The sequence below is a fragment of the Phallusia mammillata genome, chromosome 5, assembly GCF_965637545.1.
Source record: "Phallusia mammillata chromosome 5, kaPhaMamm4.hap1.1, whole genome shotgun sequence".
Classification (NCBI taxonomy): Eukaryota; Metazoa; Chordata; class Ascidiacea; order Phlebobranchia; family Ascidiidae; genus Phallusia; species Phallusia mammillata.
In genome coordinates, this window is record NC_137256.1 from 18836696 (window position 1) to 18856282 (window position 19587).

General features: G+C 34.7%; 1 protein-coding gene across 2 annotated transcripts; it reads right to left on the bottom strand.

Annotated features, from left to right (window-relative positions):
* Window positions 1-988: 988 nt before the first annotated feature.
* Window positions 989-12271, bottom strand: LOC145228100 (prominin-1-like). 2 transcript variants are annotated; one of them, XR_013860026.1, is made up of 24 exons: window positions 12135-12271; window positions 11747-11861; window positions 11043-11110; window positions 10273-10481; window positions 9934-10118; window positions 9715-9804; window positions 9321-9505; window positions 8763-8904; window positions 8370-8517; window positions 7786-7938; window positions 7498-7624; window positions 7173-7240; window positions 6741-6881; window positions 6474-6552; window positions 6017-6085; window positions 5662-5784; window positions 5247-5396; window positions 4112-4201; window positions 3932-4032; window positions 3682-3723; window positions 3576-3599; window positions 3449-3503; window positions 2921-2959; window positions 1822-1847 (listed from the first exon to the last, which is right to left on the bottom strand). XR_013860026.1 is itself a non-coding variant. In XM_080093088.1 (23 exons), the coding sequence occupies exons 1-23, from the start codon at window positions 12237-12239 to the stop codon at window positions 1814-1816; spliced, it is 2487 nt and encodes an 828-aa protein (XP_079949214.1). In that variant the 5' UTR covers window positions 12240-12271; the 3' UTR covers window positions 989-1813. The 2 variants fall into 2 exon arrangements, 1 of the variants encoding a protein (XP_079949214.1); XM_080093088.1 differs by lacking the exon at window positions 3449-3503 and having other exon boundaries at window positions 989-1847.
* Between the last annotated feature and the right edge of the window lie 7316 nt (window positions 12272-19587).

Consider the following 19587-nt stretch of genomic DNA (forward strand, 5'->3'; position numbering starts at 1 on the left):
CTGTGCAGCAGAACGAAATTTCCAAACTTTCTTCCATATGGAGGGTACGTGACTGCATGAAATAGTAGGCTGTACTGCTTCATTAAAGCTTCAATTGTGTGCTGCCGAAATTATTTCCGGATATCGCAATCCTTCTTTCCAAGTGGTTGTGTGTAGTGGCGCAAGCATACAAGTTTGTACGTAGACTTTGGGATCTAAAACGATTGACACTTAAAACAACACTAGTCGAAATTAAGTGAAATTATGGCACTGCTAATTATGCAATGTTGTTTAATATATTTTTGTACCATGATAGCCATAAAGAAGTTAAGTTTACCGATCGAGACAATTTCTTTTGCTTGCATATAGTCATCGTTTCTTGCGTCACAAATCAACAATTTTAGAATGGGAAGTTATGATCGAAGCAACCATGCAGACTAAGTTCGATATCAATTCCTTTAAATGTTTTTTTTTAATTTTCTCAGATAATGTGACATACGGCAGCCTTTAAAGATTTTTTTACTTTGAAGGGTCAGTCATTAAATACTGAATGTACAACCAAGGCTTTTCTTCTAACAGTTTTAAGTAAATCCCCACGCACATGTCAGTACTTTCCACCAATACGCCACAACTCGCAGCAATTTTCTCTGCCATATGTTTTGCTATAGCGACAGAACGCCGATACAGCAAGACTAGAGCCTCTAAATTTAAACACTAAACGTATTTATAAACATAAAATGGGCTGCTTATCGTGCTATAAGCCAGTTAGCAGCCAAAATTTTATTTTGTGATGACATAAACTGTCATTGCACGAATAGCAAATTTCTTTATTGCTTGATGGGAAAACGAACCAAATTCCAAAACAATCTCCTGTAACTGCGGCTGTTTTGAGAGGAGTTGCACCTGCATCACAATTAACATAAATCGGGTTTTTTCCTTATTTAGCGCTGATATCCTTTGCGCAAATCCTATTTTTCAGTCCTGGCATTTTCCGGATTGTGGGAATAAAAACAGTCACAAGCACACTTTTATTAAAAAACAAACTTTTAACCTTTGCATGTCAATCCTTCGAGAATAGAACATTACGTTCACAACATAATTGCGTTCAATCTCTCATAGAAAAGATGCATATAGTTGGCGGTACCCAATTAAGCTGAATGTTTTGGAAATGCAAAAAATGGCAGATTGTGTACTTCACAACTGTCTATGTTCACATTGTTTGGCTTTAACCAATTTGTGCATTAAGCATACAAAAAACTGTTAAGTGCAATATTCAAAAAAGGATTTTTTGGCTTTTCTGAAGAAAACCTGCTTATCACATGCGGAAATATGTACAATTTAGGGTTTACTATCTACTCAAAAACAAATCTATAATAGGCCAGCACATCTACGGAAATTCCAAACATAAATAACAAAATGTGAAACTTTGTGAACAAACATTTGCAAGGAAATTAAAAAGATATGCCTTACTAAGTGCTCATGATAAAACAATAGAGATATCAACAAAACACATGTCACTACATGATAACCTAAATTTTTGATGCAATTTTGTCATGTTTTTTTATTTTATTTTATGCCTTTTTGAAATGTAGTTACAAAAAAATATGTGACAAATTTGCAAGCACAAAAACAAGCTAAGCTGTGTGTGTGTAATATAAAATAAAACATTTTTCTAACATCAGGCATTTAGGTTTTAAAAGGCACAGATAAACATTTTTTCAACTTTCACAGTAATATCACATGCATTTGCATAATGATTTAAATCTTATTTGCATGTGCTTACAATAAAAAAATAATATCTAACTTTCTAAAAACAAGTTTTTTAGTTGCAGTTTTATGGTTCTGGTGTAACTTTGTTGGTTTTGGCCCTGAAACAAAAAAAAAACATGAGAATATTTTTAAAATTTAAAAGTGTTTATCATGTCATTACACAGTTCACATGAAATTAGATTTACTTCCTTATTTTTTTTCTAATTTTATTGATGTTCTGCAGTTCAAACAAGATTTCTTGTTTTTTTCTAAGTACCATCTTTTGGGCAGTATATTTGAACTATTAGTCTATTTATTGACAATCCAAACAAAAAGCTTTTTACGCTTTAAATTCATGGCAATGATAGCAGACTTGAAAACCCCATGTTGCTGCCCAATTTTAAAATTTGGAATAACTTTTAGCTGGAATTTGCCTCAGTAGACAGTTAACCTTGAATCAGCAAGTGCCTGAAGATTAAAGTGTACATAAAACCACAGGTCTCTAATTATGGAAACAGGTTTCCAAAGAAACAGAATCAGTCGATAACGCTGGTTAAGAATATATATTTCGCCTATTGGCATCGTCAGTTCTGTAAAAGCAAGAAAAAACAAACAATAAAATGAAGATAAAACATCAACAGGCTAAAAAACCAACACCTAAACCACTACACAGGTGGAGAAGCACAAAAACAAAACACAAAAAAGCGACATTGTTTTTTGTATTTTGTTTTTGTTGTTTCTTCTGTTTTCGTTTCGTTGCGCCCTCCTTTACCTCTTATCTCCGATTGTGCCCGTGCGACTACTAGGCGCGTTTCATCCGCGTCTCTGATAAGACTTGATCGTTGCGCGGGTTTGGGCGTCATTGCTTGCCAGACCCATACGCGCACAGTTAGCGCTTCTCCACCTGTGTAGTGGTTTAGGTGTTGTTTTTTAGCCTGTTGATGTTTTATCTTCATTTTATTGTTTGTTTTTTCTTGCTTTTACAGAACTGACGATGCCAATAGGCGAAATATATATTCTTAACCAGCGTTATCGACTGATTCTGTTTCTTTGGAAACCTGTTTCCATAATTAGAGTTATACTTGAACAATAACAGTGATCGTCGTTAAGTATGTTGCCTGCCAGAGGGTCAGATACTGCTCAATCAATTGATTCTAAGCTTAAAACCACAGGTGGTTTATGCTGTTTTTACCTTGGGATCTTAAGAGGTTTTTCATCCATTGGTATCCCACTGTAAGGAATAAATTACAATTTATTTTATCAATGAAGGCATGCAAATGTACCACTGTTTGTTTGCTTGTTGCTTATATGAAGCAAACAAATCTCATGCACATATTTTTGGGTTTTACTTACCCCAAAGTAAAAAAAAAAATTTCTCCACAATAAATTGTACATATTATTATGCATCATGCATTATTAACATAAACTTATGCTTTTGCTGTTTAACTTCCAGTTAAGACTTTTTTAGAAAGGCCGCAGGGAAAACTCCAGATTGTATTTACACAAAAGTGAAGTATGAACATGAAAAGTGACAAGCATGTTTGATGAAGGCACATCTTGATATGATGAACACAAATAGATGAAATATGAAATACATTTTAGGGAACATTAAGCCATTCAATAGGGTTTCACAAGCACTCTTGAGAAAAAAGACATTTTAGAAAGCATGCCTTTTTATTTAACATGCTGATGTTTTCCATGCAACATCCACGCAACTTACTGATATTTTCTGTTATGTTTATCATATTTTGGGCTTTGAATCTCCTGATGTTGCACTTTTAACATTTAAATCATTAATTTATAACGTGTACTTTGATAAATGGTATTTCATCTCCTGTTAAACTTACTTGAAATTTCCATTTCCATTCATCCTGCACAAAATAACACATATTAAAATCCATGCCAAAATATTTTCATCAAAATTTTGTCTGTAAGATACTTATGATAACATACCCCATTGGCATCATTAAATGTGCTGGTGGCTCAACATGGTCTCTGTAAAGCAGGTTTAAATCAGACGAAGTACAACAATTAAGACTAAGAAAATTTTTAGTTTAAATTTCATTGATAATTTTCAAATTCAAATTTCATCACCTCAAAAAAACTTATAAATATTTTGTTGTTTACAAAAAATATCAGATGCCCAGCTTTACATGTAGCAAAATTTACTCATGTAAACAAAATTCTCATGGAAAAGTCTTACGTTTCATCCATGCGTCGATAAAACTTTGCTAATTTCATTGCCAAGATAGCGCAGGGTATGACGAAAAACAAAGCCCAGCCAAGTGAGAACCAGAATGCATTCTGCAAAGTTGTAGAAAGTTTGTTAATTAAACACAATCTACTTTTTTTTAAATAAATCTTTTTAATAAATCAGTCTTACCCAGAAGTTTACTATGTAGGAGCATGAGACAGTAACCAATGCTGTGAACATCTCATAGATCAAACCACAATTTCCGAGGTTGTTTTCTCCCTAAAATTGGAAAAAGGGAGAAAACTAGGGCTGTTATCAAACAAATAATTATTTGATTATTTGAAATTTTTAATTATTTGAAAATTTATCAAATAAGTTTTTACACAATTTCAAATAATCAAATAATTTTTTCTTATGCAGTCAACCTTAATTTAGGTGCAAAATTAATTTATTTGAACAAATTGGTGACACTTTTATGAAATGGAGTGTAAACAAAAGCACTGCAACATCCGTTTCTAGCATTATATACACTTTCCCCAAAATATATTGGACTAAAGTATGATAATTTACTTTTAGGGTTATATTTTGGTATTAATTACACCTAGTAACATTTATGGTTATTCAAGCAAGTGATTAAAATGTTAAAGACCAAAGTTTAATGAACCAAGTGTCTACGAGAAACCTGCTAAAATAGTGTGAAAAAATACCTGTGGAGAGTACATGGCTCTGCCAAATTACATAAAATAACTGAAGCATGTCTGTATGAAATTGTTTCATTAAAAAAAGGTATAGCATTGATTTAACGACTAAGAGCACAACCACATTGCCATTTTTGTTTAATAAGTTTTAAATATCCTTATACTTTGGCCCTACATCGTTGCATTTTAAAATTATTTGAATTATTTGATTATTTGATTTGAAAGAAAAAAAATTATTTGATTATTTGAAAAATTCAAAACCTTTGTTTGATAACAGCCCTAGAGAAAACTAAAATTTTAGAAAAAAAATTTTTTTTTATTAACCAACAGATGTAGACAGCAATTTAATTCAAACTTAAAGTGCCAACACCAAATGGATAATGACTAAAATAAAGTTTTGTGAATTTACTCTGTGAACAAAATGTAATTTGTTCCTTTAAAGAAACTTACATGCCCAACACTATCAAGTTACAATCCTAACGACGTTCGCTTAGGAACAGTAAAATTATCTAGCTGTGAGAGGGTGGTAAAGTCATAGCTTGGGTAGGCCGTTGTTCTGTGGGTTGTAACTTAAAACCATCTGTTTATTGTTTAACTACACACCTATTTAAACATGTTTGTTTTACCTCCAGGACCAGCCAGTCCAAATAGGTGTTTACATGTCCAGTTACGGTGGTGTCAAGAGCTTGCACATGAGTGTTTACAATTGGGTCCAGTTGACTTACGATTTGTTCATCTGCTGTTTGACATGTGGCCACTGCAGTGGTTCGGTTAGCCTTCAAGATATGCAGATTGTTAAGAAAAAAATCTGATACAAAGTGATAAAGGCTCACATGTGGCTCAAAAGTGTAGCAACTAATCGTTTCATATTCATGAACTTTAAAGCAGTTGCAACATTGCCAAGAAGGCTGAGTAGGTAGTGCAACCACCTAATCCTATTTGATTGCTTGTGTTAAGTTCAAAAAAAAAGTTCAAAAATATTTATCTTATAACAGGAATACCAAAGTTAGCACAGATTATGAATGCGACTAAAACACTTACTTCAATTAATGGTCCATTAGTTTTGCAATACTGCAATGCTGAGTTCCATGCGACATGATCATGTGTTCCTGCAAGTCTACTTAGTTCATCTCTGTGGGCCATCATACTAGTTTGTGCGGTACCCTGACGTAAAATATTTTTATAATTAAGTTGTTGTAAAACTTTAGCAATGTATTTGCATGTGACCTGCCCGGATACAAATACTTACAAATTGGTATGTTCAAACATGTGGGCCATACAAAAAACGCAATACATTATATTTTGTTCAAATAGGTTAAACACACACTTGTACAACCAAACTGTGCACTTTTTTCACCCAGTAAAATACTTTAATTAAACCAAACATTACACTTACTGATAATTGAGTTATTGCTGTGTTCATACTTGTAATCACTGAGGCATAGTTTTGGGGGGTTGCCTCCACCTAAAAACAAACAAATATGTTAAAATTTAAGGTAAAGTTTACATTTTTTAGGTTACATCATTTTCAATGTGGATGCAAGACCCAGGAGCGTATTTTGCAATCATAAACAGAGTGCTTGTGAATAAATGGGCCTGTTAGATGAGCTAAATGAAATAGGTCAGTTTTAAAAGCAAGTTAGATGTTATATCTTTTCAACTGGTCTGTTTTAGTAGTTTGGTCAAATGTTTTATAACATGGACCAATTATCAATCCTGGTCCTAAACACAGCACTAACAATGTCTGTAAATGCATTTTGTAGCTTACATAGCTTTTTTACAAAAAAATGTTGGATTTACCACTATAAAAACAAATATACTATATTATTGTACAGGAAAGGGTTAAAACTCACTGTGACCCCACTTAAAACAGTCAGAATGGAATTCATTCCAAGAGCATCCACTGCATCTCTTAATTGTTGATTGTTAAGTCTTAAAAAGAAATGGAGAATAAATTGGACTTTTGGCGTTGACATTGACAAAAATCTATTGGCATGTATGTTCTATTGAGCATACGCATAACATTAAACAGTATATCAAAATATGCTATGATCACCAGTCTGTGGCTCTTTCAATAAGCAGCTATATGGCTAATTTTTTATTTGCATCATCCTACTAACTTAAACACTGTAGCCAGATTCACATTCACATCATAGTTGATGTCTTGAAAGCTTTGATCTACATCAGCTCTTACTGCTGCCAGATCAAATGATGAACCAAAACCAATTGCATCAATAGCTGGACTGTCAGCTTTGCATGACCTGAAAAAAATTTCATTGTGTTAATGTTATGAAGTCAGTGGGGTCATTTACTCGACTAAATTGCTTGTCCAAATTTATACATTTTATGCTTGGGTTTTATTTCTTGTTATTTTAAGGTATTTTTTATTTATCAGGTTAAAGAAAAGGCATTATTTAACTGGGCCATGTTGTTCTTGTTTAACTTTTTACTAATTTTAGTGTTATACTACAAAACTGTAACATATATGTTATTTTAGTGATGTTTAATCTTAGAATATGCTTACTAAATCTAGTTTTAAAATTTATTCTTACACAATAAGACCGTTGAGTGTAGAATTAATTCCAGAGCCAAGATTCAAAGTTGCAAAGTCATCAACAAGCTAAACAAAATGTTTTTAGTTAAAATATTTTTGTCCATTTTACATTCTCACACATAAAATAAGAATCTTATAGTTAACTTGTCTTATAGTTCACTTTGGAAATAGTCTTCACTATTTTATAGAGTACACAAATTAAAACTTTATTTGCATATTTTGTCTTCAACTATCAGCCCAAAAATTTACTTCAAATGAAAATTTAGCATAATTTTATTGTTTTTAAATAAAAACTTAAAAATATAATAAAAAAAAACATTTACCCTTAGTCCATCATAAGGTTCAGTTAGACCCTGGCACAAATATCTTTCAACTGGGGCTCCAATCAAGAAAGTCAGTGTCACCAAAATCATAAGAAGCCATGAAAACATGAAAATCAATCCAACACCACTAAAAACACGTTACAAATTAAACAAAAAAGTAACACATTACAGACCTAACAATCTGGTGTTTATGCACAAATATATACAAAACTAACCAACATGTGCTGAATGCCTGGCACAGTTTTAACAATGTCCAGGTTTCAAATTAACACACAAAAATATGGATACCTCATTAGCAAAATGCCACCAACATTAGAAGCACTTCCACGTTTTGTTGGTAACTCTTCCTTGTTGCCACAGAAAAATCCAAGAAGAATCCCAACAAAAAAGCACAAGCAGATAAAGAGAAGGAAAACGCTGAGAGAAATTCCAACTGCCCATCTGAAAAAAAATATCTTGGTAACTAAGGTTGTTTTAACATTACCATACCAATTTAATCTTACACAATGGTACCTAATGGTTTGTTACAATTAATCAGTGGTTCTCAACCATTTTCACTTTGTGCCTCCTTTTTTACAGATTATCACAATGTGACCCCAGATTCATGCTCTTTATAGCAAATAGGAAACTACTAAAATGTGTTCAGACAAATACTCTCAATCAAACCTCAATGTGGCAGTAAAACAATTTATGTCAACAATAACAAATTAGCCAAAACACACTCACAAATTGATATTAAACGCAAAGGTTTGCAACACATACATTTTCTAATCACATGTTGAAAATTAATGGCAAATTGACAAGTTTGTGTAATAATCAAAGTGGTGGATGAAAAACAATGAACACAGTACTAATCAACACAGTTTATTTACCTAATGTAGTCATAGTATTGTATGTCATTTAAAAAGGTCCTTGAGGAATTCTGGGCATTAGCTATTGATGTTCTGATTTCAGTAAAAACACTTGAATTTGTTTGATCCTCCACAGTAGATTTTGCAGAATTCAAAGTATTCTCAACAGCTGCACAAAAAGTATACATTAGTGTTAAAAAACAATTGTATATATGCCCTATGGTTTTTTAAATCTTGCATGTCCACGTTGAAAAAAAAAATTTTGTTCACTTTATTATTTCTTTAAAATGCATACGGTGTGATAAGAACATATAAATAGCTGTGATAAATATTATTGTACTTTAAAAATCAAACAAACAGTTTACTGAGCAGTAAAGTGCAAAAAAAGAAAAAGTTTTGTACATTTAAACTTACAGGCAGCTATCCCATTGTTTGTAAATGAAGAATTCATTATTTGTTCAAGTGGATCGTCAAAGAGTGAATTGTAGCTTGCTACATAAACACCATGACTACCAAGCCAAGTATTGGTGGCTGCAAGTGCTGCAGTCGAATCAGTCTTAAAAGATCATTCCACTTTATATAGAGTTTAGAAAAACATTTAAGTGAAAAAAACAAAAAATCAGCTAATTGCATAACTTTGCCAACATTTATTATAAGCTTAACAGCATGTATTGTTAACAGAAGTGCTCATTAAAAGAATGTTTCTTTCTTTTCAAACTGTTTTTAAAAATATGAGTAATAAGTTACCTACACTCAACAACATGCCCAACTAACTGCACATACACTTGGAACAGCGTTTTTTAAGAAAATAGCTATCGTGTGGTTTGAGATTCATGATTTCCATGCAATTAAACTGACCAAGTGATAACCGGATATGTAATTAACCAGAACTTTATCAGAGTAAATAACACTGAATGTGTGTAGTACAGTGCACGATAAACAAAGACAAAAATAAATAGTCACAATTCTTACTGTTGTGTCAACTCCAGAATTAAGGTTAGCAATACTTGTTCTCAGTGACATGCATTCTGTGGAAGTCCCACAAGCACCATCATTGGGAAAGGATGTAACAAAATCTGATTTCAATGTTGCTAAATCACTATCCCATAGATGAGAGTTTTCATAAACTTGAAGGTTGTCTCCGTATGTAGCTGTGCCTAAACAAACAAACAAAACATTTTTAACAATTTTATTTTTGTATATGCTGCTAAGATAAAGTTATATCTGGCAGAAGACCAATAGCAAAATCCCTATAACAGTGTTTTATCCACCTTATGTTTCTTAAACACTGTCAATACCATTAGGCAAACCTAAAGTCTTCCTTGGATTTTAAGATCAGTCTTATCTTGTGGTCTTACATACTTACTGGACTCCAAACTGGTAACCTTGTCAATTGCTGGAGTTACAATTGCTCGTAGATCACTTTGAATCGGATTTCCAAGAGAATTTCTTAAATCTAGGAAACAAATTTCCTGTTGACATATAAAATAGGAAAAACAACAACTTTAAAACAGTGACAAATTTAAGGTTTTATGTTTTGTTTCTAAACTGTGTTTAACCCGTTTACAATAATGTCTATGCCCACCATCCACTTCTCCCACAGTAGTATTGCTAAATACATCATATTGGGTAACAATAAACGCCAATTGATTGTCAACCATGTCCATGTACTGCAAACCGAAGCCAAGAATGCGAACAGTTTCGTCTGGAAGATCGTTGACAACTTTTGTGGTCAAATCACTTGCGTAAAACACAATAACCGCGGGGGCACTGAAAAGAACAATATTATTTTTACAACATAATATTTACAGGTCTTAAAGCGCTTTTCATAATCGTCATTTTAACAAAAATGCAGAAAAACTATTTGTCAACTATTTTTAGGCGGGAAATTTTGTTCGTGGTAAAATCCCTATTTTAAACTTACAAGACCAGTATGGTTAGGATCAACAAGCTGCCACAGAAGCAATACTGCCATTTGGACTTTCTTCTTTTCTTTGTTTGTTTCATTTTTCCACCGCAGTTTTCACAACAAGTACGGCAACAGCATAAAATGAACCCAACAAACGGAACAAGCAAAATAAATAGGAATCCGAAGACAATGCATGTCGCGAAGCCTGCCACAGAATTTGCGACCTGTTACAAAAGTAATAGTACTTTTATTTTAAGACACACAAAGTCCCTGCTTTTTGTACATGAAAATTACTTTTCGTTTTTTTGCATGAAGTGTCACGTGTTTTAACTTAAGAGTCGCGCAGGCTCCAAACTTGATGTCGTTATGGGTTTAAATTGCTTGCCGAATGTAGATCGTACGTGACATAGTCGCCAATATGGTTACAACATATAAACCTATTATTTAATTAACACAATGTTTGAAACTTATGTGTTTTCCTTTTGCTGTAAGTGTGACTTTTCGTATGGGTAAAAAAAATCCTTGTCACAACAAAAGTGTCGAATTTCTTCCTGGGCAGATGTTTCGTTGAACAGAACAATGGTAAAATATATCTTGATCACGAGAAAGTATTGTTTGTTAGGTTATGTCACGACGGTAACGGTTTTTGTTTCTTCCCTACGAATTCTGTACATATTACGCTTATGTTTTTTTTTTCTGTTTTGGATACATTTTTCGCAGCAACGATGCATTTTTCGTATGCCTTCTGAAGCCTACTAGGCCTTGAGTAACAAACAAAAACAAACCGACTGCCATTCTTGTCCAAGCCTTGTTGTGTCGATAGTCACGCCAACCAGAAAAGTCTGAAGGAAAGCTGGAAAAACAAAATGTATTGGTCATTATGACGTCAGAAGAGGCAGCAGTGACGGTTTAAATTACAATAGTATTACTCATCCTCAAAACATCACGTTTATCCAATTTGACTTTGATGTTACAATCACATTTTGACTAAGTAGATTTTTACAAAATGATTACTGCACATGTACAGATTAAAAATCTTGTAGGCTAATAATTCGTTGTGTGTACGTTTGCAGGGCCGCATTGAGGTTAAAAGGTAAGTGACGTTTTAAACGCCGGAAATGGGCAGTAAAGTAGGTTTTAAGCATTTGTGGTTATTAATACACCAACAACATTACCATAACAGCCCACTGAAATAAGAACGCATGCACTTTTTGTTAAAATGCAAGCGTATCTTTTGTTATTCATACTAATATACATTGTTACTTGGAGGTGCTATAGGCCTTTTACAACAAAAACGGTTCCGTTATCAAAATGGAATATGAAATAAAATCGGTGTGAAATGAAACAACCTTTTTTAAGTTACCATCAATTATTTTTTGCAACTTTTTCCCCTAATTACACAAAGATGGGTTACAAATGGAGCCAATAAAAATGGTACAGTATAAGATTTCCTAGTTACAATTGATCGAATATTGCGAAAAAACTTTACCTCTAAAATCAGCGAGTGAAATGAGAACAATGTTAATGAAATTTAATTGAGCGTTGAATAGTGGTTGAATGGAACTGATGTCTACAGAAATTTCCGAAGTTACATTGACTTCACTCTGAAACAGATTAACACATTAACATACAAGTTATTGTACCAAACAAAAGAACATTTTAGGAACATTAATGATTTTCATTTTATAATTTTATTTCATTTTAGACATTTAGAGAACGGCAATATGTTAATTTTATTTACAATACTGTTAAGATATGAATCTGCATGCATCAATCAGAAGCGACTGTTGAAATTATAAATTTTAAGAACAATTAGCCTAATCAGTAATTGTATGTGATTTCTCATTTTAAGTTTATTGTTTCGCAATAGTTGTTACCTGCGGAAGAGGTGGGTATGGCATGTTTGCCGCTTGCTGATTGGTAAATTGAACACACGTGACCAACAGCACCCAAAACACCGTGAAGCAAAACAGTTGCTTCATGATTTAAAATAATTACCTTTCACCTTCTGTTGTCCAGTATCTACAACAAAACAGATATAAGCAAGTATGCTTCTTCATGCTTTAAATGTGTTTGTTTGTTTCTGCTTATTTTTTTTGTGAAGTATACCCAACAACCTTTTTCCTTATTCAAGCGATACAGCGGTTTAGATTCGGTTTTGGCCGAATAATTTTAGTGCGATTTGTCTAAAACTGAATCTGTTAGATCAGTGGTTCCCAACCTTTTTTGTTACATTCCTCCCTTTGCTTATTTTCGAACTATTGATTCCTCCCCATATAACAAAAAGCAAATATAACATACAAATTATAGCAATTTGAAATATCAATATATTTTACATTACAACTCAATGCGAAATTTGCTCTTGTTTGCGCTCTGAAAGTAGTTGTTTACGCTACAAAGTTCAAGACAATGCACTTAGGCTAAAAACTGTTCAGTTTTTATGCAACTAAGCAACAGCCATATTGTTAAAAAACAAAAATGTTAAAACAATGGACTTTTTACGACAATAACCGATTAATTTAAGCGCCTGAAACGTAACATGCGGCCGTATATACAAGTAGACCTTATAATTAGGGATGTCCATTTCAGAATGCTTTACACCGGTTTCAAATGTGAACCGGATACAAATTATAATGGACATCTCTAATGTACATACAAAAATATTCTGAAACATTTCCAATGTAATTTTTTTTCACAGTTTTTATGAAATTCCTCCCCTGAACTCATGCAATTCCTCCCTAGGGAGGAATTCCTCCCCGGTTGGGAACCACTGTGTTAGATAGTCGTGTGAGGCTTCAAACAAACTACACCAGAGGTCGGCAACCTTTTTTGCAATGCGGCCCGTTTTTGAAACTAAAATTTTATCGCGGACCGGTATTCAAGAAACTACAAATATTTGGCAATAAAAACGCTTAAATTAGTTCATTATCCCCGGGATATATGCGCAAAACGTTTTATAGCATTAAACCTGAAAAATTATACGGCCCGGTAACGAACTCCTCGCGGACCGGTACCGGGCCGCGGACCGGCGGTTGCCGACCACTGAACTACACGATACATAAAAATGCGTCAACAGATCAATATCGTTCCATCCTCCTAACCAGACAAGTGGCCAGTAGCTATAATTTTACTTGTATAGGATGGGAACGACTGTCAACGAAACTTCAAACTCGCGAATAAGATCATTTATTGCAACACAACTTTTCGGTTGAGGTAATACGACCGTTTTCCTGGGAGCACAAAGTATTGTGGAAAAGGCGTAGCTTACGATTTCACGTAATGCCCCTAATTATTTGGTTAATGTGCCTGAATAGAATCGGTAAAACTGGCTTGCATTCAGTTCGGTCCAAACCTAGTTTATCTGGCCAGTGTACCACTACCTATTATACTTCTCTGCGTTGTCAATGCTTACAATATTTTTGACCTTTCTTGGGGACCTTCGGAATCATTTTCTCAAGACATTTTTTACATTGTTTCACCACAATAGATGCGTCTTGTTCTAGTTTCAAAATAAAACAACCGTCACATGGTCATGTTACTTTGTTTCTCTGTAAATGCTCTTTGTTTGACGTACAGCTTGGGTACTATTATAGGCTACAATAGAGTTTATTACAAAGAAAACTGTAAAATCTTTGTTGGTAGAGCAACTCGCTATTCTTGACTTCACAAGGTCAAAAGGTTCGGTTTATTTCAAATTTGAGCTTAAACCTCAGCAAACGTATCACTATGTTCAAACTTTTGCTTTAGCGTGTATAACATAAACATTTTACGAACACAACAGTGAAAGATAAGGGACAGCCGTCTGATAGATTGTTGATGAGCAATCTCATTCGGTTTCTGATGTAATTTCCTGCGTCTATGCGTCAGTTGAATGAAGGAAGTGTAAAACAATATAGTAACAAGCGAAAACCTTTCCTTTGTCGTAATGCTGAACTATATGGACACACTGTCTTCCAAAAAAAATTCGGCAAATCTGTTTGTTGTCTTTAGTTGAACTGAATACATACAAGACTGCCTGAAACTGAAATTTATACAATGTTAAATCGACTGCCTTTTCTTATCTCCATATAACCACTTAGTTAAATATCTGGCCATATGTTTTGATAGTGCGATATAAACTTGCCAAAAACACTCGCGAAAATACGGTTCCTAAGCACTCCACTCCATTAGAAAAAAGTTCCGCACTGATTTGAAAACAAGTTTGTTTGTAAAACCACACAGCAGTCTGTGACGAGTCATAGAGTTTACGGATCGCTGAAAATATGTAATGGTCTGCTACCTGCTAGCGCTTTTTAAAACCACTGGCCAAAACCGACTGTAAAGCTTTTTCGGTCGCTATGACGAAGGGGTTGAAGACTAATTCAACCTTAATTTGTATGTAGCCTGGACAATTGCTGTAGTTTCTACACAACTTTAACAAAACATCTTTTATGTTCACTTTTTATGTGCATTTAACTTAACCATGCCTTTCAATGGAAACGCACATTTTCAAAGATATCTTTTATGGCCCATGCATTGTGTTACGTGGTAAAAATAGCCTTGCACAGCAAATAAATTGAATTTTAAAACTTGGTCCCAACTTTAAATAGAAGTAAAACCTCCAAAATTAAAACATTTTGACTACTTTAGCGAAGCATTGTATCAGTGTATCGTTTTGTATTAATTATGACTTACTTCTGTGGCTGCTTTATAAACTACTACCTTAATTTCTGGCGTACAAATTTAGATTACCTCGTTAAAATTTATCAATTTATTTGCAATAATCTCTGCCACGGTTCGTACCTTTGTTTTTTCAGCAGGTCTCGCAGTAAACCGCTACCGTTTAATATTACAGATGGGTAAACCATCCTTTCTCCGTCACGTAGACTGTTTACATGTCTTTTGTTACCTTTCCCCACCCGTTTCTGTTGGAAAATACCTTTGTTTCGCAGCCTTTTTTGTCCTCCTAGTGCGGTACGATACGGTTTACTGGCTACCTTAATCTTACGTGGCAGTCGACTCAGGGTCCGCCATGTAAGACATCGCAGCCAAAACTCAATACAGCGTGATTCGATAAAATAACCGTCGAAAATAATTGTCTTTGATCGAGCTAAAATCAAAAAGAGTCCACTATATACTAGCACCTACATATCTGTTTCTTTGTGAATTTTGAAACGTTTCTTCATTTTCCCCCAGCCGTACTTTTACAGCATACAAATGATAGTCAGATCGAATGGTTGTTTTAATTCTGGACTTGCTTGAAATTTGTTGTTCTTATGTTACGTTCCATTTTGTGCATCCTCGGTACTAGAGATGCCAAATGTATAGGCGCTTAGTTATAAGTCGGGACGGACTTTTTCGGGCGCGTTCTGACTCGAATTTGAATGCAACAGACTTTGGGATTTGTTTCTTGAAAAACAAAGTTGGGATTCTATCTGGTTTTGGCCTTTTATTTCGGGTTGTGGTCACAATTTTAGGCCCACCTTAAACTCTGTAGGCAATTGACCACTATCAAAGTTTAAATTAAATAATGTTAGTTTTGAGCGTTCCATTGGCCTCTGTTGAAACTTTAATATTGTCCCACGGGTTCAACCACCGTCTTTTCCAGTCAGACGTAGCCCGCCAGTTTTGTTGAGTCGCCCGCGGTCCTACGGCAGAACATACCCAGAACACGGAATTCAAGCACCATTCAATCATCAGGACACTTAGCTTGATAACCCATTTTTCGGTGTCCGTACTGTTTACGTAACCGTTCAACAATGAGCTTGACTTTGACTTTGTCCATTGCAAGCGTTCCAAATACACCCAACCAATATGATTGTGTCAGTCGCATTTACAACGGCCCTTTCTCTATTCTAAAACAACAAACTTAACAATACGTTTGTTTCCGACAAACGTTCAGCTTGGTTCATTCCATAGAATAGTAGACGCTAGCTACAACGGCTGGCGACATCGAGCGAGAGACTTATTTTTCATTCGTGATGTATAAATCACTTTCCAAAGTCGTCTAACTTGTGTGCAGTCATTTTCAAAGTCCATTCAAACGGTATGTTGAAGTACAAAGTTAAATGTGGGAAGGTGAATGTAAATGGTTTCTTACAACGACATATTCCATCGAGGGCTATTGAGTAAGAGAGTAAAAAACTATTTAGTGAAAGTAAAAAAAAACTACCAACTGTGATGATATATACTGCCTCTAGTGATCACGTCTCCTGTGCGCACAACAGGCTATCTCGTAAAATAAAACTTATTTGTTTTGTGCCTCCTGTTTTATGTGGTATGAAATTATGTTAATAATTAACGGTTTTTCCAAGTCTCGAGCTTTTCGTTTAACAAACGTTTTGAATGACTTTTTTTCAATAAAACCGATTCCGTGAGATGTCGCTGTACACACGTTTTGAGGTTGCTATTTATTTACCGCCTTTGCGAATAATTGACACAGGTTCGTATTTAACATTCGTGCGAATTTTCGTACCAAGTACACCTAGATATATTTTGAATATATATATAGCTTATTTGATACATAGCCAGGGTTGCCATAACGTCCTTATTTCTAAGATTTGCCCTTATTTTGAAGGGTGATGTCTTAGAATATTCTAATGTCCTTGAAGATTTGTTTAAAAATGTTTGTATCGTTTCATATGAAAATTTATTTTTTCGGTTGTCCTTATTTTGGGCTTCATGTCGATGGCTAACGTGTAGCCTACATAAGTTTAGCTTATTAACAGGCTTAGGGTAAAACATACAAAACAATTAGACGCCTTGATTTGCCATTACCTGCAAAATTGTAAAATGTCGGTTTTAATTTTAATCCCTGGTAAAAATATATTTCATTATTGTTAAAGGTTCTGTCGCACACAGTATAGCTATAATTTGTTAATGTTGCAAGAATAGGCACAGGTAGCCATTTACCCGGGCTATCTCAAAACCCTCTCTAAAATTAGAGGATTTATTTACTGTCAACAACACGCGTTGGGCTTTTATACCCTCGTACAGTCTTTTTATTGTTTGTTTGAACGATGTTATAGCTACGAAGTCACAAGCACGACCAATTCGCCTTCATTCGTGACCGACCGGACGCTTTTGTTCATCTTATATTTATTTCGCAAACAAGATCAGGCGGTTTTACGACCCTAAATCGTAAAACTTCCAAGTAAAAAAGAACTTGGTAAACGTAAGTTCCCTCTTTTTTCGTTCGCTGAAGTTTAGGCTAGTGCCGTTTTGACGATAAACAGAAGGGCTGCGAAAATAAACATGGGTTTTACCGGTGTTTGGTTTTCCTTTTGTTATGTGTTCTGTGAGTCAAACAGTTATATTAAAATCCAACTAAGTCTCCACTACAAACATTCCGCGTCCTACAAAATTTTCGCTCGTAGTGAAAGAGAATTTCCACCTTTTAGGCTAAACTAAAAGTAAAATAAATCTCCACATGAAAATAGACTTTTAGTCGACAATATACTGTGGCCTTATAGGCCTAAGCTGAACAGCTAAAATACTACGGCATGCCCATAGCGTAAATTAATGACCTTTTATGGTGCATCGCTAATAATAATCAATAGCCTACACATCTTAGCACAATTAAAGCCACTGCTTTTCTATGCAACTCTGTGTATAAATAATAGTCACATTGGCGTTTCGTGGTGGTGTTGCACGGGCCTGTAGTTTGTCTCAGCGAAAAATAGCTACAAATAGCTAGGCTACCTTATGAAGATATAGCCCATAGTGGTTTATTACGTTCGTATGCCTGGTGTAGTCTGTTGTGGATTGCTGTTGGTAAAGTCCAAATTCGGTTCATGTATTCTGAATACGGCCTGGTGCGCACCAAAGTTGACGTAACTTCCGTGTAGGCCTACATACCGTCTATGACGTCAAACGTACTTAAATCGTAAACACCACGTGACGACGAACCAGTCACATCTGGCTTTCGTCATTGGCGAAAGTGTGCTTGTCGATTGGATTTCCGTATTTCGGATTTTAAAAGAATCTTAGGTCTTTTAATTTCGGCAAATAGAATTAAAAAAAAGAATTAGCTTGAGTAAAGACTGTTGCGGAAATACATGATTGCTTATTACAAGCTAAGACCGAAAAGGCACGTTAACGTTATCAGAGAAAGTTAATGGGAGGAACAAATTTCACCGAAACGGTCCCCCAAATTTCTCCAGCGGTTTCCCAAAATTTGGACTTGCAATTCGTTTAAGCAAATATGGCTATTTTTTGGTATTTAAATGAAACACTAGTCCCAATTTCCGTGCTGACTTCGCTACACAATGCCATAATTCATATTCCGACACGACAGCTTAGATACGAACCGAGAGTGGAACTGAAAACAGAAACCTCAATTTTGTCGGTGATTTCGTGCACGGGCGCACAGGATTCGAAAAAAGGGCGCGTCAGACACCAAAACATTGGCGTGATGGGAAAAAAAGACATTTGGATCTCACATGTGCGAATTGGCAGACGTCCACCTCGTAAGTTGTGATGTCTGATATGATTCACCACATGCGTTAGGTCATCACGATGTCGCGAACTGACGTGTTTAGCAATCGTTGCCGCCTAAAATAAACTTCGCAAGGCCAGTTGTGTAGTTACTAGTCAGTGTTAATGTTAACATTATTTTACTTGTTCTGTTATGTAAGCTACAGTTCACTTGTGTGTTATGTGTAAATTTGATTTGCAAAGTTTAACAAGTTGAAACTGATTGTTTGTAAGAATATTTGGAAACGTGATTTTAGACAGCAGTTTTAACTTAAATTTAACAAATGTTGACAAAAGGTTTTGTGTTAAAAAGTGGTTGATTGACATGCGATATTCTTGTGTTCACTTTAAAGAATATGTAAAACTCTTTCTTGTATGCATTAAGTATACAGCAATGGGTTAGCACAGCGCACAGGGGTCAGCAACCTTTTTGGTGAGGCGTGACAATTTACTTGTTACTTCCATGTATTAATGCCCTTGCATGCCAATCTTTTTTAAAATAATTGTGGTTTGTGCCAGCAGATATCAATAATAAAGAGAAAGCAGAGTGTTTTGTGAATGTAGGGCTGTATTTTAAGAAAATACCATGATAAAAACTATAAACAAGCAGTGTAACAGGTTAAAAAACCCCGCGAATCGGTTGGCGTGCCATGAAAAACACGTGCCAGGGGTTGCCGACCCCTGGGTTAGCACATGTTAAAGAACAAGCAAAAACAAACAAAATTGTGATGTATTTGAGTGTTATTAAAATACAAAAACTTATTTTTAACAATTGTAAATGTTTAAAAAAAGTTAATGTTTTAAGTCATTTTGCTAGATTTACTACGTTTAATTTTTGGCAGCAATTTTATTCTTAGAATAAACTTCAGTAAATAA

Coding starts and splice junctions, on each gene's coding strand:
- LOC145228100 (XM_080093088.1), bottom strand. CDS start 12,239: ATGAAGCAACTGTTTTGCTTCACGGTGTTTTGGGTGCTGTTGGTCACG. Junction 4,202..5,246: donor TGGACTGGCTGGTCCTGGAG/GTAAAACAAACA, acceptor TTCCAATTTTAG/GGAGAAAACAACCTCGGAAA. Junction 4,033..4,111: donor CCTACATAGTAAACTTCTGG/GTAAGACTGATT, acceptor ACAACTTTGCAG/AATGCATTCTGGTTCTCACT.